The following is a 21,505-nucleotide window of genomic DNA, read 5'->3' as shown; positions in this document are numbered from 1 at the left end:
ACGTACGATTTATCAATGTGCAACAGCGTCGACGATGGTATGTAACGACGAAAGACGTAAAACGAAATACAAATCACATTTTAAACTTTTTGTGGGATTCTGTGCATTTTCCAGAAGCTTTCTTTGAATCACGCACTCCCATGTAACGCTGCGTTGTGTGGTACGCTACAAACTAGAAATTAGGTGCACCTTATCCTTCTGTAGAGTGCTCTTTCAATTCACAACTCAGCCCTTGGGGTGTAAAAGTATTAAAGGCAATTATGTGACTTGTCGTCGTGGGTGACATCACTGGCCAGCCTCGGGATCAATTCCGTGCTCAGGAATTATTGTACAAATCACTTTGTATGTAGGACGTGATAAGCAATATGTAAGTTGCAACCTTGTCTGCAGCATTCTCGATTGCCTCTTACCTTTACAGTTCGAGACACGTTACCAAACCATTTGCAAAGGCACTCTTACAGGGGCCGTGTAACTTGAGTTTTTAGTTTATAAAATTTAAAAAAATATAAGTATACAATATGTAATATGAAATTTATATAGAATCAAAAATAACATTTATAAAAGGAATTTATAAAAAATAAATAAAAAGGCTTCATGGAAGCAATCCGTTAGCATACCCATTGCACATGAAGCACAATTATATATGCTTGGACATCATCTAATTAATCTTCTGAACCATATGTGTGGCTGCATACGAAATTTTTTATGCGCATCCTCTACCTTCGTATTCCTACATGTGCACACGAATAACAGTGCATATATGTGAAGTGGCAAAAAGCAACGCTAGACTTTACCTTCATTGTGCCCCTTTAACTTTTCCACATTTATGTCTGGTGAACAGGGAATATCTCACTAGAAAAGAAGACATTTGTGCATTGTTTGGCAAGCAAATAAATATATTTATTTACATTTTCCATAAATCAACAATGTTGTAACCTGGTGCAAATATTAATGTCAACAAGTAAAGTACTTACAAATTATTCCTATGTGCTCAAATGCAGATATGACAATTCTGTTTTTGTACCTCAGCACAGTACAGTTTCGAAATTAACAAACTGCACAGCATTAGCAATCTTAAAGTATCTGAAGAGGGGAATCACATAAAGCTCCAATAATAGACTGTGCAAACAAAGCTAAAAAAAACAAAGTACTTCAAGAAAAATCTGAATAATCTGTTGCCGTTGTGATATGTACTACTATGCACAGTTCATGAATGGAACATGTTACCTCATTGCATTGCCTCCATGTGAGCACTAGAACAGGCAGCTTTTTAGGTCGCTCTTTCCGTGTTTTTCTATTGTCTTTTTTTGTTTTCTGTTTTTGCATTAGCAAGCATGGCCATAGTGAATCACAAGCAACCAAGGACAGGATGAGACATCTACAATGCGACTGCTAGCTCTAAACTGATATATTTATTAGCAGACTCTGGAATATACACACATATGCTGCTAAGAAAATGACAATTTAACCAATAGAATAACAGACAAGAAAAAGGGTTATATATCTTCCCCTCTCCTCATTCTATTTCACAGGCAACCCTAGTATCATTCTGAGTGTGTCCGTGCGTTCCCTTTGAGATAACGTATCTCTGACAGAAGCAAATCCAACAGCGGACTGCTTACGGATGCAACTATCTTGGATTTCTCTAACCACTTGTTATTTAACCGCTGCTTTGAGCTGTGTGTTCTGGAAATTTAGGCAGCATCCAGAGTCCCTGCAATGTGTTGCCATGTTTCTCGAGGGCCTGTGTTTCACTATGGCTCTCAGATATAAACTACCCCATTTCAACACAGTAGAAAACACAGATTTGTAAATAGCATCTGTTGATTGCACTGTACATACCCCCCACATAAAGGATCATAGTGGATACTACATCTTGTGCGATAATGTCAGGAACACAAAAAAGATAGATTTTAAGCCACTCTTACGTCGTAGTAGTAGTATTTGTGTGAAGCTGCGCAATTCCTGTCCTGCAAATAATTTAAACCATATGTTTCATCTGCCAGCGTGATGATCCCCTGAAAAGCAATTCACACTTGGCGGGAACTACCGGTTCTGAAACCTATCCCTGACATGTGTAGCCATCAGAGAGGAAACCCAAGGGCTGCGGTGGAAAAGACAAACACACACGGGCTATGTTTTCTCTGTGTATCAGCTGCTCTGGCTACTAAGAAGAACATGTTCCAAATTAATATAACATGGCTTGACATGATACGCCAGCGAAAGCTAACCAATAAAATTAGTAGTTAAATGTACAATACGTAAACACTTGCCATAACATGACAGTTTCCTTCCTGCATTCATGCGCTACCATTCAACCCACACAAACAGTGTACTGAATTTTTTTATAGCATTACAGGTTGTTTGACAGAACTTGAACAAGATTATATAGCACACGATAAAAGTAGAGTGAACATAATGAGCAGAAAAAATTGCTGCAAGCAAACGAGCTGGTGAAGACGGTGCATATGTAAAACCCCGAGACTAGGGAACACAAAGGGACATGTTTGTGTCTGTCCCTTCGTGTTCCCTAGTCTTGGGGTTTTACATCATGGATAATGTGCAGGTTTCTATCCACGTTTAATGGCCGTAGCAGGAATGCATGAAGACCACTGCTAAGTTGTGTTGAGAAACACCACTTTATGTTTGCCATGTCTAAATGAAACGTACCTGACCTGATCCAAATTAACCGTTCTGAGTCTGGAACACACAAAGAGAAAAACGCAACACACGCCACAACATTAACAGATAGCAAATGAGCTGTAGCGAGCTCCACCTTGGGACAAAGTCAACAAGTAATTCACCAAAAGCCAATGAGCGCCTGAAATGTAACATCTCCAGTGGCGTAGCCCGACTTCAAAGGTAGGGGGCGCTCGATACGAAAACTCCCCCCGCTGATCCTGTGTCGACAACACACACATACTTGTGCACACTTCAAACTGAGGATTAAAAAAGGGAACGAAAATAGTTGATTTAGACGTTCACAGTACGATTACATGTATAGGCTGTCATGACCAATGAAGTGGTGTCACGAGATTGGAAGTATTTTGAAAAGCTCATCCTTTGAAAACCATTCAAGAATGCTTCTTAGATAGACGCCATGAACTGCAAGAACTTTCGCGATAGTCACACTGGTCCCCCCCCCCCCCCATATATTATGTTCTCGGATTTGCAGGATTTGTGTGGGTCGGTCCGTGGCAGGTAGGGGGGGGGGAGCTCGAGCCCCCCCGTGGCTATGCCACTGAACATCTCTGACTGGTAGCAGGATGGCCCACGTTCAATTCCTGGTGCTAGCACTGACTGGCTTTTTCATGAATTATTTGTTGGAAGTTTTGATGTGCTTGAGAACCATTCGTCAACCATTGTATCCTCATGAGGTGATGAGGGTTTGTCATCCCAAAGAGACTCCCTTTCTGGCATGTGTCCTTATGGGTGCTCATACCTGCAGAAAAAAAGAAAGAAAGAAAGGAAGAGCATCTAATGACAAGAAATGGATAGTCGCATTTACTGCATAATGATTGTGCACAACAGAAAGAATACTTTTGCACAGAAGGCTGTACTTCTTGATGTCTAACATCAAGTTACAAAATTCCAGAATATATGACATGTTGTAAGGTAGAGAATAAGTAGAGTTATTGAGTTGTCGAGTTGAGTTGAGGGGGGAGTTGTACCCCCTTTTTATTTTATTATATATGATTATATAATTATCTTTATGTCTGTACCACCCCTCGCTCTCTACATTACAACATGTTTTATATATTCTGGGATTTTGTAACTTCATGTTAGACATGAACAAGAGCAGCCTTGTGCACGAAAGTCTCGTCTCATTAAAATTTAGATGCTTTCAACAGTCTTCTTTCTGTTGTGAATCTCTCTCGCAGCATACCTACACATTGCTGTTCTACGTACTGTGACTTTGCAGTAGGAGTATGGACTTTGGGTAAAAAGACTACACTGCACTGCTCAGGTATTTTTGCCTATCGAACAGTATGTATGTATGCAGTATGCACACAGTATTTGTGCACCGGACCCACTAAAAATGTAGTGAATGTGGCATTGCCCACGGTAATGCACCAAGTTGAACACAATTATTGTAGAATCCAAGTATTTTAGCTTACATGTCAAGCCAGTACCACACCAGTATCCAGTGTGAAGTTGTGACAAATAAATAGTTTCCATTTTTCTTAGCTCTCAGAAAACAGACAGTTAATTAATAAGAGTAGACAATGTTAACATGAATTCTGGGCTATTCTTCAGTTGAAGATTCACAGATAGTAAAGGCACCTTCCTCAATGAACGTTGATGACACTGAAAATTCTAAAATGTTATCAGAGGCGACATCAGCTTCGGTGTGTCAAAGGATTGTATGCCCAACAGTAATCCAGCTAACAGTAACAAAAATGTGCAAAAGATAAATTAACTGAACTAATGTAACGTACCTTCTATATCAGACAGTAAAGCTTGTGACACACAGGAACCAGTGTCCAGACACAAAAGTGCTTGAACTGGGAGATAGCAGCTAATCGGAATGGCGACCTTTGTTTTCCACCCTGAAAGCACAGGTTGTAACTTTGAGGGCAGATTTAAAAGTGGTGTCAAAATATCTGCATGCGAGTGCACATGAAATGTTGAACATAGATGAATACTCCAATTATAACATCACATTGTCATACCTGTTGGTGGAGGTGGACTGCAACTAACGTGTCAGCAATTTCTTCATGACCAGATGCAAGCCAGATCATGCTTCATTTCCGCCTTCAGCGTGCATCTGTGATAATTCAGAAGTTAGATTATCAATAGTACTATTGTGTTTTTAATCGTGGTTATATCAGAGTAAGCGCAGTAGGACAGCTGCACACTCGATTCATTAAGCTTGTAATTTTTTTATATCTGAACCTCGACTTACCATTTTTTTGCTCTCGTTTTTTGCCTTGATCCTCCGTGGCACGTTCAAAATGTTATGCGTCGGGCACCTCAGATTTTCATCAGACGATTTCGTGCCGAGATTCCAAATTGCCTCTGGAGTCGCGCGTAACCTATGATAACATTCGTGGACGAAATCCTTGCAATGGAAATTAGCAGGCACCACTGTCAGCCAAGAGCTTCGCACTGCTTGGTCTTTTGGCAGCTTATAATAGGTAACACTTGAATGCTCCGATGAATTGTTCTAACACCGTAGCACTCTCGCATCTTCGACAACTTCGCCGTGGCATATTCACGAATCATATCGCTCCAGCCCATAAAAGGCAAGGTCCGAACAAGGAAGTGCACTTTCCAAACGACGCTGTGCAAAAAAAAAAAAAAAAAACATTCACATGCTTTGTTTCCGGCTTAGCAACAACATAACAGCTGTTTGCTTATGTACGATGCACAGAGGAGGAAACGAAAGAAGCCAAGCAGCCAAGCCAAGAGTCCATGCCAAGCCAAGGATAGATAAACCGAGAGCAGTGACGTCGGTGCGCCCGTGCGCAGGGTTTGCCGACGGTCTGATGGCCGGGCGTGGGAACTAAAAAAACTGTTTTCTAAAAAACTACGAATAGTTGGAGCAAGATATTTCGCACACATATTCAGTGTTCGGTAATGAACACACAGCGCGAGTATCGCTCAGTTCTGCGGCTCTTCAAAATCGGCATATCTGACCTTTAATGTTGGAGAGGTTGCCTCTGTCGTGCTTCCTGTTCGTTCTTCTTTAGCAGCAGGAGTCGTATCAGCTGAGGCGCGCTCAGCGTCTGTCGTGCTGCCGATAGACGGTTCTGCGGTTGGCGCTTGGACAGGCGTGGTAGGCGATCCTGTTGTACCTGTCGGAGTCACCATTGAGCTGGGTTCCGCCGTTGTGACGCTAGATGTCTCATCTGCCACTGCTCCTGTAGAAGTGGGTTGCGTAGCTGGTGTTTCCTCCGATGCCGTTAATGTTGGAGAGTTTGCCTCTGTAGTGCTTCCTGTGTGTTCTTTTGCAGCGGCAGGTGTCGAATCAGCTGAGCCGCGCTCAGACTCTGTCGTTCTGCCGATAGACGGTTCTGCGGTTGTCCCCTCGACAGGCGTGATAGGCGATCCTGTTGTACCTGCGGCAGTCACCACTGAGCTGGGTTCCGCCATTGTGACGCTAGATGTCTCATCTGCCACTGCTCTTCTAGAAGTGGGTTGCGTAGCTGGTGTTCCCTCCGACGTAGTTAATGTTGGAGAGGTTGCCTCTGTCGTGCTTCCTGTGTGTTCTTTTGCAGCAGCAGGAGTCGTATCAGCTGAGGCGCGCTCAGACTCTGTCGTGCTGCCGATAGACGGTTCTGCGGTTGTCGCTTCGACAGGCGTGGTAGGCGATCCTGTTGCACCTGTCGGAGTCACCATTGAGCTGGGTTCCGCCGTTGTGACGCTAGATGTCTCATCTGCCACTGCTCTTGTAGAAGTGGATTGCGTAGCTGGTGTTCCCTCCGACGTAGATAATGGTGGAGAGGTTGCCTCTGTCGTGCTTCCTGTGTGTTCTTTTGCAGCAGCAGGAGTCGTATCAGCTGAGGCGCGCTCAGACTCTGTCGTGCTGCCGATAGACGGTTCTGCAGTTGTCGCTTCGATAGGCGTGGTAGGCGATCCTGTTGTACCTGTCGGAGTCACCATTGAGCTGGGTTCCGCCGTTGTGACGCAAGATGTCTCATCTGCCACTGCTCTTGTAGAAGTGGGTTGCGTATCTGGTGTTCCCTCCGACGTAGATAATGGTGGAGAGGTTGCCTCTGTCGTGCTTCCTGTGTGTTCTTTTGCAGCGGCAGGTGTCGCATCAGCTGAGCCGCGCTCAGACTCTGTCGTGCTGCCGATAGACGGTTCTGCGGTTGTCCCTTCGACAGGCCTGATAGGCGATCCTGTTGTACTTGAGGCAGTTACCACTGAGCTGGATTTCGCCTCTGTGACGCTAGATGTCTCATCTGGCACTGCTCTTGGAAAAGTGGGTTGCGTAGCTGGTGTTCCCTCCGATGTCATTAATGTTGGAGAGGTTGCCTCTGTCGTGCTACCCGTTTGTTCTTCTTTTGCAGCAGCTGGAGTCGTATCAGCTGAGGCGCGCTCAGACTCTGTCGTGCTGCCGATAGACGGTTCTGCGGTTGTCGCTTCGACAGGCGTGGTAGGCGATCCTGTTTTACCTGCGGCAGTCACCATTGAACTGGATTTCGCTGCTGTGACGCTAGATGTCTCATCTGCCACTGCTCTTGTAGAAGTGAGTTGCGTAGCTGGTGTTCCCTGCGATGTCGTTAATGTTGGAGAGGTTTCCTCTGTCGTGCTTCCTGTTTGTTCTTCTTTAGCAGCAGGAGTCGTATCAGCAGAGGCGCGCTCAGACTCTGTCGTGCTGCCGATAGACGGTTCTGCGGTTGTCGCTTCGACAGGCGTGGTAGGCGATCCTGTTTTACCTGCTGCAGTCACCGTTGAGCTGGGTTTCGCCGTTGTGACGCTAGATATCCCATCTGCCACTGCTCTTGTAGAAGTGGGTTGCGTAGCTGGTGTTCCCTGCGATGTCCTTAATGTTGGAGAGGTTTCCTCTGTCGTGCTTCCTGTTTGTTCTTCTTTAGCAGCAGGAGTCGTATCAGCAGAGGCGCGCTCAGACTCTGTCGTGCTGCCGATAGACGGTTCTGCGGTTGTCGCTTCGACAGGCGTGGTAGGCGATCCTGTTGTACCTGTCGGAGTCACCATTGAGCTGGGTTCCGCCGTTGTGACGCTAGATGTCTCATCTGCCACTGCTCTTGTAGAAGTGGGTTGCGTAGCTGGTGTTCCCTCCGACGTAGATAATGGTGGAGAGGTTACCTCTGTCGTGCTTCCTGTGTGTTCTTTTGCAGCAGCAGGAGTCGTATCAGCTGAGGCGCGCTCAGACTCTGTCGTGCTGCCGATAGACGGTTCTGCGGTTGTCGCTTCGATAGGCGTGGTAGGCGATCCTGTTGTACCTGAGGCAGTCACCATTGAGCTGGATTTCGCCTCTGTGACGCTAGATGTCTCATCTGGCACTGCTCTTGGAAAAGTGGGTTGCGTAGCTGGTGTTCCCTCCGATGTCATTAATGTTGGAGAGGTTGCCTCTGTCGTGCTACCCGTTTGTTCTTCTTTTGCAGCAGCAGGAGTCGTATCAGCTGAGGCGCGCTCAGACTCTGTCGTGCTGCCGATAGACGGTTCTGCGGTTGTCGCTTCGACAGGCGTGGTAGGCGATCCTGTTTTACCTCCGGCAGTCACCGTTGAGCTGGGTTTCGCCGTTGTGACGCTAGATATCCCATCTGCCACTGCTCTTGTAGAAGTGGGTTGCGTAGCTGGTGTTCCCTGCGATGTCGTTAATGTTGGAGAGGTTGCCTCTGTCGTGCTTCCTGTTTGTTCTTCTTTAGCAGCAGGAGTCGTATCAGCTGAGGCGCGCTCAGAGTCTGTCGTGCTGCCGATAGACGGTTCTGCGGTTGTCGCTTCGACAGGCGTGGTAGGCGATCCTGTTGTACCTGTCGGAGTCACCATTGAGCTGGGTTCCGCCGTTGTGACGCTAGATGTCTCATCTGCCACTGCTCCTGTAGAAGTGGGTTGCGTAGCTGGTGTTTCCTCCGATGCCGTTAATGTTGGAGAGTTTGCCTCTGTCGTGCTTCCTGTGTGTTCTTTTGCAGCAGCAGGAGTCGTATCAGCTGAGGCGCGCTCAGACTCTGTCGTGCTGCCGATAGACGGTTCTGCGGTTGTCGCTTCGACAGGCGTGGTAGGCGATCCTGTTGTACCTGTCGGAGTCACCATTGAGCTGGGTTCCGCCGTTTTGACGCTAGATGTCTCATCTGCCACTGCTCTTGTAGAAGTGGGTTGCGTAGCTGGTGTTTCCTCCGATGCCGTTAATGTTGGAGAGGTTGCCTCTGTCGTGCTTCCTGTGTGTTCTTTTGCAGCGGCAGGTGTCGAATCAGCTGAGCCGCGCTCAGACTCTGTCGTGCTGCAGATAGACGGTTCTGCGGTTGTCGCTTCGATAGGCGTGGTAGGCGATCCTGTTGTACCTGTCGGAGTCACCATTGAGCTGGGTTCCGCCGTTGTGACGCTAGATGTCTCATCTGCCACTGCTCCTGTAGAAGTGGGTTGCGTAGCTGGTGTTTCCTCCGATGCCGTTAATGTTGGAGAGTTTGCCTCTGTCGTGCTTCCTGTGTGTTCTTTTGCAGCAGCAGGAGTCGTATCAGCTGAGGCGCGCTCAGACTCTGTCGTGCTGCCGATAGACGGTTCTGCGGTTGTCGCTTCGACAGGCGTGGTAGGCGATCCTGTTGTACCTGCGGCAGTCACCACTGAGCTGGGTTCCGCCGTTGTGACGCTAGATGTCTCATCTGCCACTGCTCTTCTAGAAGTGGGTTGCGTAGCTGGTGTTCCCTCCGACGTAGTTAATGTTGGAGAGGTTGCCTCTGTCGTGCTTCCTGTGTGTTCTTTTGCAGCAGCAGGAGTTGTATCAGCTGAGGCGCGCTCAGACTCTGTCGTGCTGCCGATAGACGGTTCTGCGGTTGTCGCTTCGACAGGCGTGGTAGGCGATCCTGTTGTACCTGTCGGAGTCACCATTGAGCTGGGTTCCGCCGTTGTGACGCTAGATGTCTCATCTGCCACTCCTCCTGTAGAAGTGGGTTGCGTAGCTGGTGTTTCCTCCGATGGCGTTAATGTTGGAGAGTTTGCCTCTGTAGTGCTTCCTGTGTGTTCTTTTGCAGCGGCAGGTGTCGAATCAGCTGAGCCGCGCTCAGACTCTGTCGTGCTGCCTATAGACGGTTCTGCGGTTGTCCCTTCGACAGGCGTGATAGGTGATCCTGTTGTACCTGCGGCAGTCACCACTGAGCTGGGTTCCGCCTTTATGACGCTAGATGTCTCATCTGCCACTGCTCTTCTAGAAATGGGTTGCGTAGCTGGTGTTCCCTCCGACGTAGTTAATGTTGGAGAGGTTGCCTCTGTCGTGCTTCCTGTGTGTTCTTTTGCAGCAGCAGGAGTCGTATCAGCTGAGGCGCGCTCAGACTCTGTCGTGCTGCCGATAGACGGTTCTGCGGTTGTCGCTTCGACAGGCGTGGTAGGCGATCCTGTTGTACCTGTCGGAGTCACCATTGAGCTGGGTTCCGCCGTTGTGACGCTAGATGTCTCATCTGGCACTGCTCTTGGAAAAGTGGGTTGCGTAGCTGGTGTTCCCTCCGATGTCGTTAATGTTGGAGAGGTTGCCTCTGTCGTGCTTCCTGTTTGTTCTTCTTTAGCAGCAGGAGTCGTATCAGCTGAGGCGCGCTCAGACTCTGTCGTGCTGCCGATAGACGGTTCTGCAGTTGTCGCTTCGACAGGCGTGGTAGGCGATCCTGTTTTACCTGCGGCAGTCACCGTTGAGCTGGGTTTCGCCGTTGTGACGCTAGATGTCTCATCTGCCACTGCCCTTGTAGAAGTGAGTTGCGTAGCTGGTGTTCCCTGCGATGTCGTTAATGTTGGAGAGGTTTCCTCTGTCGTGCTTCCTGTTTGTTCTTCTTTAGCAGCAGGAGTCGTATCAGCTGAGGCGCGCTCAGACTCTGTCGTGCTGCCGATAGACGGTTCTGCGGTTGTCGCTTCGACAGGCGTGGTAGGCGATCCTGTTGTACCTGTCGGAGTCACCATTGAGCTGGGTTCCGCCGTTGTGACGCTAGATGTCTCATCTGCCACTGCTCTTGTAGAAGTGGGTTGCGTAGCTGGTGTTTCCTCCGATGCCGTTAATGTTGGAGAGGTTGCCTCTGTCGTGCTTCCTGTGTGTTCTTTTGCAGCGGCAGGTGTCGAATCAGCTGAGCCGCGCTCAGACTCTGTCGTTCTGCCGATAGACGGTTCTGCGGTTGTCCCTTCGACAGGCGTGATAGGCGATCCTGTTGTACCTGCGGCAGTCACCACTGAGCTGGATTTCGCCTCTGTGACGCTAGATGTCTCATCTGCCACTGCTCTTGTAGAAGTGAGTTGCGTAGCTGGTGTTCCCTGCGATGTCGTTAATGTTGGAGAGGTTTCCTCTGTCGTGCTTCCTGTTTGTTCTTCTTTAGCAGCAGGAGTCGTATCAGCTGAGGCGCGCCCAGACTCTGTCGTGCTGCCGATAGACGGTTCTGCGGTTGTCACTTGGACAGGCGTGGTATGCGATCCTGTTGTACCTGTCGGAGTCACCATTGAGCTGGGTTCCGCCGTTGTGACGCTAGATGTCTCATCTGGCACTGCTCTTGGAAAAGTGGATTGCGTAGCTGGTGTTCCCTCCGATGTCGTTAATGTTGGAGAGGTTGCCTCTGTCGTGCTACCCGTTTGTTCTTCTTTTGCAGCAGCAGGAGTCGTATCAGCTGAGGCGCGCTCAGACTCTGTCGTGCTGCCGATAGACGGTTCTGCGGTTGTCGCTTCGACAGGCGTGGTAGGCGATCCTGTTTTACCTGCGGCAGTCACCATTGAACTGGATTTCGCTGCTGTGACGCTAGATGTCTCATCTGCCACTGCTCTTGTAGAAGTGAGTTGCGTAGCTGGTGTTCCCTGCGATGTCGTTAATGTTGGAGAGGTTTCCTCTGTCGTGCTTCCTGTTTGTTCTTCTTTAGCAGCAGGAGTCGTATCAGCTGAGGCGCGCTCAGACTCTGTCGTGCTGCTGATAGACGGTTCTGCGGTTGTCGCTTCGACAGGCGTGGTAGGCGATCCTGTTTTACCTGCGGCAGTCACCGTTGAGCTGGGTTTCGCCGTTGTGACGCTAGATGTCTCATCTGCCACTGCCCTTGTAGAAGTGAGTTGCGTAGCTGGTGTTCCCTGCGATGTCGTTAATGTTGGAGAGGTTTCCTCTGTCGTGCTTCCTGTTTGTTCTTCTTTAGCAGCAGGAGTCGTATCAGCTGAGGCGCGCTCAGAGTCTGTCGTGCTGCCGATAGACGATTCTGCGGTTGTCGCTTCGACAGGCGTGGTAGGCGATCCTGTTGTACCTGTCGGAGTCACCATTGAGCTGGGTTCCGCCGTTGTGACGCTAGATGTCTCATCTGCCACTGCTCTTGTAGAAGTGGGTTGCGTAGCTGGTGTTTCCTCCGATGCCGTTAATGTTGGAGAGGTTGCCTCTGTCGTGCTTCCTGTGTGTTCTTTTTCAGCGGCAGGTGTCGAATCAGCTAAGCCGCGCTCAGAGTCTGTCGTGCTGCCGATAGACGGTTCTGCGGTTGTCCCTTCGACAGGCGTGATAGGCGATCCTGTTGTACCTGCAGCAGTCACCACTGAGATGGATTTCGCCTCTGTGACGCTAGATGTCTTGTCTGCCACTGCTCTTGTAGAAGTGAGTTGCGTAGCTGGTGTTCCCTGCGATGTCGTTAATGTTAGAGAGGTTTCCTCTGTCGTGCTTCCTGTTTGTTCTTCTTTAGCAGCAAGAGTCGTATCAGCTGAGGCGCGCTCAGACTCTGTCGTGCTGCCGATAGAATGTTCTGCGGTTGTCACTTGGACAGGCGTGGTATGCGATCCTGTTGTACCTGTCGGAGTCACCATTGAGCTGGGTTCCGCCGTTGTGACGCTAGATGTCTCATCTGCCACTGCTCTTGTAGAAGTGGGTTGCGTAGCTGGTGTTCCCTCCGACGTAGATAATGGTGGAGAGGTTGCCTCTGTCGTGCTTCCTGTGTGTTCTTTTGCAGCAGCAGGAGTCGTATCAGCTGAGGCGCGCTCAGACTCTGTCGTGCTGCCGATAGACGGTTCTGCGGTTGTCGCTTCGATAGGCGTGGTAGGCGATCCTGTTGTACCTGAGGCAGTCACCATTGAGCTGGATTTCGCCTCTGTGACGCTAGATGTCTCATCTGGCACTGCTCTTGGAAAAGTGGGTTGCGTAGCTGGTGTTCCCTCCGATGTCATTAATGTTGGAGAGGTTGCCTCTGTCGTGCTACCCGTTTGTTCTTCTTTTGCAGCAGCAGGAGTCGTATCAGCTGAGGCGCGCTCAGACTCTGTCGTGCTGCCGATAGACGGTTCTGCGGTTGTCGCTTCGACAGGCGTGGTAGGCGATCCTGTTTTACCTCCGGTAGTCACCGTTGAGCTGGGTTTCGCCGTTGTGACGCTAGATATCCCATCTGCCACTGCTCTTGTAGAAGTGGGTTGCGTAGCTGGTGTTCCCTGCGATGTCGTTAATGTTGGAGAGGTTGCCTCTGTCGTGCTTCCTGTTTGTTCTTCTTTAGCAGCAGGAGTCGTATCAGCTGAGGCGCGCTCAGAGTCTGTCGTGCTGCCGATGGACGGTTCTGCGGTTGTCGCTTCGACAGGCGTGGTAGGCGATCCTGTTGTACCTGTCAGAGTCACCATTGAGCTGGGTTCCGCCGTTGTGACGCTAGATGTCTCATCTGCCACTGCTCTTGTAGAAGTGGGTTGCGTAGCTGGTGTTTCCTCCGATGCCGTTAATGTTGGAGAGGTTGCCTCTGTCGTGCTTCCTGTGTGTTCTTTTGCAGCGGCAGGTGTCGAATCAGCTGAGCCGCGCTCAGACTCTGTCGTGCTGCCGATAGACGGTTCTGCGGTTGTCGCTTCGATAGGCGTGGTAGGCGATCCTGTTGTACCTGTCGGAGTCACCATTGAGCTGGGTTCCGCCGTTGTGACGCTAGATGTCTCATCTGCCACTCCTCCTGTAGAAGTGGGTTGCGTAGCTGGTGTTTCCTCCGATGCCGTTAATGTTGGAGAGTTTGCCTCTGTAGTGCTTCCTGTGTGTTCTTTTGCAGCGGCAGGTGTCGAATCAGCTGAGCCGCGCTCAGACTCTGTCGTGCTGCCGATAGACGGTTCTGCGGTTGTCCCTTCGACAGGCGTGATAGGTGATCCTGTTGTACCTGCGGCAGTCACCACTGAGCTGGGTTCCGCCGTTGTGACGCTAGATGTCTCATCTGCCACTGCTCTTCTAGAAGTGGGTTGCGTAGCTGGTGTTCCCTCTGACGTAGTTAATGTTGGAGAGGTTGCCTCTGTCGTGCTTCCTGTGTGTTCTTTTGCAGCAGCAGGAGTCGTATCAGCTGAGGCGCGCTCAGACTCTGTCGTGCTGCCGATAGACGGTTCTGCGGTTGTCGCTTCGATAGGCGTGGTAGGCGATCCTGTTGTACCTGCGGCAGTCACCACTGAGCTGGGTTCCGCCGTTGTGACGCTAGATGTCTCATCTGCCACTGCTCTTCTAGAAGTGGGTTGCGTAGCTGGTGTTCCCTCCGACGTAGTTAATGTTGGAGAGGTTGCCTCTGTCGTGCTTCCTGTGTGTTCTTTTGCAGCAGCAGGAGTTGTATCAGCTGAGGCGCGCTCAGACTCTGTCGTGCTGCCGATAGACGGTTCTGCGGTTGTCGCTTCGACAGGCGTGGTAGGCGATCCTGTTGTACCTGTCGGAGTCACCATTGAGCTGGGTTCCGCCGTTGTGACGCTAGATGTCTCATCTGCCACTCCTCCTGTAGAAGTGGGTTGCGTAGCTGGTGTTTCCTCCGATGGCGTTAATGTTGGAGAGTTTGCCTCTGTAGTGCTTCCTGTGTGTTCTTTTGCAGCGGCAGGTGTCGAATCAGCTGAGCCGCGCTCAGACTCTGTCGTGCTGCCTGTAGACGGTTCTGCGGTTGTCCCTTCGACAGGCGTGATAGGTGATCCTGTTGTACCTGCGGCAGTCACCACTGAGCTGGGTTCCGCCGTTATGACGCTAGATGTCTTATCTGCCACTGCTCTTCTAGAAGTGGGTTGCGTAGCTGGTGTTCCCTCCGACGTAGTTAATGTTGGAGAGGTTGCCTCTGTCGTGCTTCCTGTGTGTTCTTTTGCAGCAGCAGGAGTCGTATCAGCTGAGGCGCGCTCAGACTCTGTCGTGCGGCCGATAGACGGTTCTGCGGTTGTCGCTTCGACAGGCGTGGTAGGCGATCCTGTTGTACCTGTCGGAGTCACCATTGAGCTGGGTTCCGCCGTTGTGACGCTAGATGTCTCATCCGGCACTGCTCTTGGAAAAGTGGGTTGCGTAGCTGGTGTTCCCTCCGATGTCGTTAATGTTGGAGAGGTTGCCTCTGTCGTGCTTCCTGTTTGTTCTTCTTTAGCAGCAGGAGTCGTATCAGCTGAGGCGCGCTCAGACTCTGTCGTGCTGCCGATAGACGGTTCTGCAGTTGTCGCTTCGACAGGCGTGGTAGGCGATCCTGTTTTACCTGCGGCAGTCACCGTTGAGCTGGGTTTCGCCGTTGTGACGCTAGATGTCTCATCTGCCACTGCCCTTGTAGAAGTGAGTTGCGTAGCTGGTGTTCCCTGCGATGTCGTTAATGTTGGAGAGGTTTCCTCTGTCGTGCTTCCTGTTTGTTCTTCTTTAGCAGCAGGAGTCGTATCAGCTGAGGCGCGCTCAGACTCTGTCGTGCTGCCGATAGACGGTTCTGCGGTTGTCGCTTCGACAGGCGTGGTAGGCGATCCTGTTGTACCTGTCGGAGTCACCATTGAGCTGGGTTCCGCCGTTGTGACGCTAGATGTCTCATCTGCCACTGCTCTTGTAGAAGTGGGTTGCGTAGCTGGTGTTTCCTCCGATGCCGTTAATGTTGGAGAGGTTGCCTCTGTCGTGCTTCCTGTGTGTTCTTTTGCAGCGGCAGGTGTCGAATCAGCTGAGCCGCGCTCAGACTCTGCAGTGCTGCCGATAGACGGTTCTGCGGTTGTCCCTTCGACAGGCGTGATAGGCGATCCTGTTGTACCTGCGGCAGTCACCACTGAGCTGGATTTCGCCTCTGTGACGCTAGATGTCTCATCTGCCACTGCTCTTGTAGAAGTGAGTTGCGTAGCTGGTGTTCCCTGCGATGTCGTTAATGTTGGAGAGGTTTCCTCTGTCGTGCTTCCTGTTTGTTCTTCTTTTGCAGCAGCAGGAGTCGTATCAGCTGAGGCGCGCTCAGACTCTGTCGTGCTGCCGATAGACGGTGCGGTTGTCGCTTCGACAGGCGTGGTAGGCGATCCTGTTTTACCTGCGGCAGTCACCATTGAACTGGATTTCGCTGCTGTGACGCTAGATGTCTCATCTGCCACTGCTCTTGTAGAAGTGAGTTGCGTAGCTGGTGTTCCCTGCGATGTCGTTAATGTTGGAGAGGTTTCCTCTGTCGTGCTTCCTGTTTGTTCTTCTTTAGCAGCAGGAGTCGTATCAGCTGAGGCGCGCTCAGACTCTGTCGTGCTGCCGATAGACGGTTCTGCGGTTGTCGCTTCGACAGGCGTGGTAGGCGATCCTGTTTTACCTGCGGCAGTCACCGTTGAGCTGGGTTTCGCCGTTGTGACGCTAGATGTCTCATCTGCCACTGCTCTTGTAGAAGTGGGTTGCGTAGCTGGTGTTTCCTCCGATGCCGTTAATGTTGGAGAGGTTGCCTCTGTCGTGCTTCCTGTGTGTTCTTTTTCAGCGGCAGGTGTCGAATCAGCTGAGCCGCGCTCAGACTCTGTCGTGCTGCCGATAGACGGTTCTGCGGTTGTCCCTTCGACAGGCGTGATAGGCGATCCTGTTGTACCTGCAGCAGTCACCACTGAGATGGATTTCGCATCTGTGACGCTAGATGTCTTATCTGCCACTGCTCTTGTAGAAGTGAGTTGCGTAGCTGGTGTTCCCTGCGATGTCGTTAATGTTAGAGAGGTTTCCTCTGTCGTGCTTCCTGTTTGTTCTTCTCTAGCAGCAGGAGTCGTATCAGCTGAGGCGCGCTCAGACTCTGTCGTGCTGCCGATAGACGGTTCTGCGGTTGTCGCTTCGACAGGCGTGGTAGGCGATCCTGTTGTACCTGTCGGAGTCACCATTGAGCTGGGTTCCGCCGTTGTGACGCTAGATGTCTCATCTGGCACTGCTCTTGGAAAAGTGGATTGCGTAGCTGGTGTTCCCTCCGATGTCGTTAATGTTGGAGAGGTTGCCTCTGTCGTGCTACCCGTTTGTTCTTCTTTTGCAGCAGCAGGAGTCGTATCAGCTGAGGCGCGCTCAGACTCTGTCGTGCTGCCGATAGACGGTTCTGCGGTTGTCGCTTCGACAGGCGTGGTAGGCGATCCTGTTTTACCTGCGGCAGTCACCATTGAACTGGATTTCGCTGCTGTGACGCTAGATGTCTCATCTGCCACTGCTCTTGTAGAAGTGAGTTGCGTAGCTGGTGTTCCCTGCGATGTCGTTAATGTTGGAGAGGTTTCCTCTGTCGTGCTTCCTGTTTGTTCTTCTTTAGCAGCAGGAGTCGTATCACCTGAGGCGCGCTCAGACTCTGTCGTGCTGCCGATAGAGGGTTCTGCGGTTGTCGCTTCGACAGGCGTGGTAGGCGATCCTGTTTTACCTGCGGCAGTCACCGTTGAGCTGGGTTTCGCCGTTGTGACGCTAGATGTCTCATCTGCCACTGCCCTTGTAGAAGTGAGTTGCGTAGCTGGTGTTCCCTGCGATGTCGTTAATGTTGGAGAGGTTGCCTCTGTCGTGCTTCCTGTTTGTTCTTCTTTAGTAGCAGGAGTCGTATCAGCTGAGGCGCGCTCAGAGTCTGTCGTGCTGCCGATAGACGGTTCTGAGGTTGGGGCTTGGACAGGCGTGGTAGGCGATCCTGTTGTACCTGTCGGAGTCACCATTGAGCTGGGCTCCGCCGTTGTGACGCTAGATGTCTCATCTGCCACTGCTCTTGTAGAAGTGGGTTGCGTAGCTGGTGTTCCCTCCGATGTAGTTAATGTTGGAGAGGTTGCCTCTGTCGTGCTTCCTGAGTGTTCTTTTGCAGCAGCTGGAGTCGTATCAGCTGAGGCGCGCTCAGACTCTGTCGTGCTGCTGATAGACGGTTCTGCGGTTGTCGCTTCGACAGGCGTGGTAGGCGATCCTGTTTTACCTGCGGCAGTCACCGTTGAGCTGGGTTTCGCCGTTGTGACGCTAGATGTCTCATCTGCCACTGCCCTTGTAGAAGTGAGTTGCGTAGCTGGTGTTCCCTGCGATGTCGTTAATGTTGGAGAGGTTTCCTCTGTCGTGCTTCCTGTTTGTTCTTCTTTAGCAGCAGGAGTCGTATCAGCTGAGGCGCGCTCAGAGTCTGTCGTTCTGCCGACAGACGGCTCTACGGTTGTCGCTTCGATAGGTGTGGTAAGCGATCCTGCTCTATTTGTCGCAGTCACCATTGAGCTGGATTTCGCCGTTGTGACGCTAGAAATCCCATCTGCCACTGCTCTTGTAGAAGTGGGTTGCGTAGCTGGTGTTCCCTGCGATGTCGTTAATGTTGGAGAGGTTGCCTCTGTCGTGCTTCCTGTTTGTTCTTCTTTAGCAGCAGGAGTCGTGTCAGCTGAGGCGCGCTCAGAGTCTGTCGCGCTGCCGATAGACGGTTCTGAGGTTGGCGCTTGGACAGGCGTGGTAGGCGATCCTGTTGTACCTGTCAGAGTCACCATTGAGCTGGGCTCCGCCGTTGTGACGCTAGATGTCTCATCTGCCACTGCTCTTGTAGAAGTGGGTTGCGTAGCTGGTGTTCCCTCCGATGTAGTTAACGTTGGAGAGGTTGCCTCTGTCGTGCTTCCTGTGTGTTCTTTTGCAGCAGCTGGAGTCGTATCAGCTGAGGCGCGCTCAGACTCTGTCGTGCTGCCGATAGACGGTTCTGCGGTTGTCGCTTCGACAGGCGTGGTAGGCGATCCTGTTTTACCTGCGGCAGTCACCGTTGAACTGGATTTTGCTGCTGTGACGCTAGATGTCTCATCTGCCACTGCTCTTGTAGAAGTGAGTCGCGTAGCTGGTGTTCCCTCCGATGTCGTTAATGTTGGAGAGGTCGCCTCTATCGTGCTTCCCGTTTGTTCTTCTTTTGCAGCAGCAGGAGTCGTATCAGCTGAGGCGCGCTCAGAGTCTGTCGTTCTGCCGACAGACGGTTCTGCGGTTGTCGCTTCGATAGGTGTGGTAAGCGATCCTGCTCTATCTGTCGCAGTCACCATCAAGCTGGATTTCGCCGTTGTGACGCTCGATATCCCATCTGCCACTGCTCTTGTAGAAGTTGGTTGCGTAGCTGGTGTTCCCTGCGATGTCGTTAATGTTGGAGAGGTTGCCTCTGTCGTGCTTCCTGTTTGTTCTTCTTTAGCAGAAGGAGTCGTATCAGCTGAGGCGCGCTCAGAGTCTGTCGTGCTGCCGATAGACGGTTCTGCGGTTGGCGCTTGGACAGGCGTGGTAGGCGATCCTGTTGTACCTGTCGGAGTCACCATTGAGCTGGGCTCCGCCGTTGTGACGCTAGATCTCTCATCTGCCACTGCTCTTGTAGAAGTGGGTTGCGTAGCTGGTGTTCCCTCCGATGTAGTTAATGTTGGAGAATTTGCCTCTGTCGTGCTTCCTGTGTGTTCTTTTGCAGCAGCAGGAGTCGTATCAGCTGGGGCGCGCTCAGACTCTGTCGTGATCCCGATAGACGGTTCTGCGGTTCTCGCTTTGAGAGGCGTGGTAGGCGATCCTGTTGTACCTGCGGCAGTCACCATTGAGCTGGGCTCCGCCGTTGTGACGCTAGATGTCTCATCTGCCACTGCTCTTGTAGAAGTGGGTTGCGTAGCTGGTGTTTCCTCCGATGCCGTTAATGTTGGAGAGTTTGCCTCTGTAGTGCTTCCTGTGTGTTCTTTTGCAGCGGCAGGTGCCGAATCAGCTGAGCCGCGCTCCGACTCTGTCGTGCTGCCGATAGACGGTTCTGCGGTTGTCGCTTCGACAGGCGTGGCAGGCGATCCTGTTTTACCTGCGGCAGTCACCATTGAACTGGATTTTGCTGGTGCGACGCTAGATGTCTCATCTGCCACTGCTCTTGTAGAAGTGAGTTGCGTAGCTGGTGTTCCCTCCGATGTCGTTAATGTTGGAGAGGTCGCCTCTATCGTGCTTCCCGTTTGTTCTTCTTTTGCAGCAGCAGGAGTCGTATCAGCTGAGGCGCGCTCAGAGTCTGTCGTGCTGCCGATAGACGGTTCTGCGGTTGTCCCTTCGACAGGCGTGATAGGCGATCCTGTTGTACCTGCGGCAGGCACCATTGAGCTGGGTTTCGCCGTTGTGACGCTAGATGTCGTCTCATCTGCCACTGCTCCTGTAGAAGTGGGTTGCGTAGCTGGTGTTCCCTCCGATGTGGTTAATGTTGGAGAGGTTGCCTCTGTCGTGCTTCCTGTTTGTTCTTCTTTAGCAGCAGGAGTCGTATCAGCTGAGGCGCGCTCAGAGTCTGTTGTGCTGCCGATAGACGGTTCTGCGGTTGTCGCTTGGACAGGCGTGGTAGGGTATCCTTTTGTACCTGTCGCAGTCACCATTGAGGTGGATTTCGCCGTTGTGACGCTAGATCTCTCATCTGCCACTGCTCTTGTAGAAGTGGGTTGCGTAGGTGGTGTTCCCTCCGATGTGGTTAATGTTGGAGAGGTTGCCTCTGTCGTGCTTCCTGTTTGTTCTTCTTTAGCAGCAGGAGTCGTATCAGCTGAGGCGCGCTCAGACTCTGTCGTGCTGCCGATATACGGTTCTGCGATTGTCGCTTCGACATTCGTGGTAGGCGATCCTGTTGTACCTGTCGCAGTCAACATTGACTTGGGTTTCGCCGTTGTGACGCTAGATGTCGCATCTGCCGCTGCTCTTGTAGAAGTGGGTTGCGTAGCTGGTGTTCCCTCCGATGTCGTTAATGTTGGAGAGGTTGCCTCTGTAGTGCTTCCTGTTTGTTCTTCTTTTGCGACAGCAAGAGTCGTAGGAGTTGATGCGCCTGTTGAGGCAGGGTTGTGTACAGAATTAAGGTGGTTAAAAAACAGTTTCAAGGATGTTTCATCACCAGAGCAAATAATAGATATGTCATCTATATATCTGTAATAAACCAAAGAGTGTACACAGAAAGATTCCAAAGCTGTTTTTTTAAACGTCCCCATAAAAACATTTGCATAATTTGGAGACACATGAGCCCATAGCGGCCCCGTGGATTTGTATGTAGTGTGCGTTAGTAAAAACAAAGTGATTGTTGTTTACAACTAATTCTAAAAGTGTAATTTGCCGCAATTTCAAGAATATCGGATGGATACAATTGAAGAAATCTCTCAACGTATTTCAGACCCTAACAATGTGGAATATTTGTGTACAGGGTGACCACATCCATCGTGGGTAGAATAGCGTTATTATGCAATCCTTGCAATTATGCAATCTTATTAGTGCTTTGTTAGCGTACATCAGTGCTACATTAGTGTGTGTTGGTGTACAGGGAGACCGCATCCATCGTAGCTACAATAGCGTTATTATGCAAGCTTTGCAAATATGCAATCTTTTTGTGGTTTTTAAAAAAAAAACACTGTTGGAATCTTTCGGCGTAACTCCTTTGATTTATTACAGATGTATAGACGACGTATTCATTATTTGGTCTTGTGATGAAACATCCTTGAAACAGTTCTTTAAGCAGTTTAATTATCTGCACAACTCTAAATTTTGGTGTGAATTTTCACAGCAATCCGTTAATTTGCTTGATGTTATGGTGTCCCTGAAAGCTGGGACTCTGATTACAGATCTGTATAAGAAACCCACAGACAGGCGGCAATACCTACATTTCAATAGCTACCGTCCTCACGCACACAAGAAACACATTCATTACGGCCAGCTCTTGCGACTAAAACGAATCTGTTGTGATCATGACGATTTCTGCAGGCGCGCTCGGTTGCTGAAACAACTCTGCTTGTTCTACGTTGGGGGTTTGTA

General features: G+C 50.5%; 1 protein-coding gene across 1 annotated transcript; it reads right to left on the bottom strand.

The window, feature by feature from the left end:
* Positions 1-5,722: 5,722 nt before the first annotated feature.
* On the bottom strand, positions 5,723-20,094 carry LOC135384688 (mucin-17-like). The gene is made up of 4 exons (XM_064613878.1): positions 14,453-20,094; positions 5,993-14,299; positions 5,812-5,839; positions 5,723-5,737 (listed from the first exon to the last, which is right to left on the bottom strand). The coding sequence occupies exons 1-4, from the start codon at positions 20,092-20,094 to the stop codon at positions 5,723-5,725; spliced, it is 13,992 nt and encodes a 4,663-aa protein (XP_064469948.1).
* Between the last annotated feature and the right edge of the window lie 1,411 nt (positions 20,095-21,505).

This window comes from Ornithodoros turicata, chromosome 2 (genome assembly GCF_037126465.1).
Source record: "Ornithodoros turicata isolate Travis chromosome 2, ASM3712646v1, whole genome shotgun sequence".
NCBI classification, from domain to species: domain Eukaryota; kingdom Metazoa; phylum Arthropoda; class Arachnida; order Ixodida; family Argasidae; genus Ornithodoros; species Ornithodoros turicata.
This window is presented reverse-complemented; position numbering and strand designations above follow the sequence as displayed.

Excerpts from the sequence above, each read along its gene's own strand:
- LOC135384688 (XM_064613878.1), bottom strand. The coding sequence starts at position 20,094 with ATGGTGACTGCGACAGGTACAAAAGGATACCCTACCACGCCTGTCCAA. Across the intron at positions 14,300-14,452 it reads TCTACAGGCAGCACGACAGA|CGTCACAACGGCGGAACCCA; the intron begins GTCTGAGCGCGG and ends TGAGACATCTAG. Across the intron at positions 5,840-5,992 it reads TCTATCGGCAGAACGACAGA|CGTCACAACGGCGGAACCCA; the intron begins GTCTGAGCGCGG and ends TGAGACATCTAG.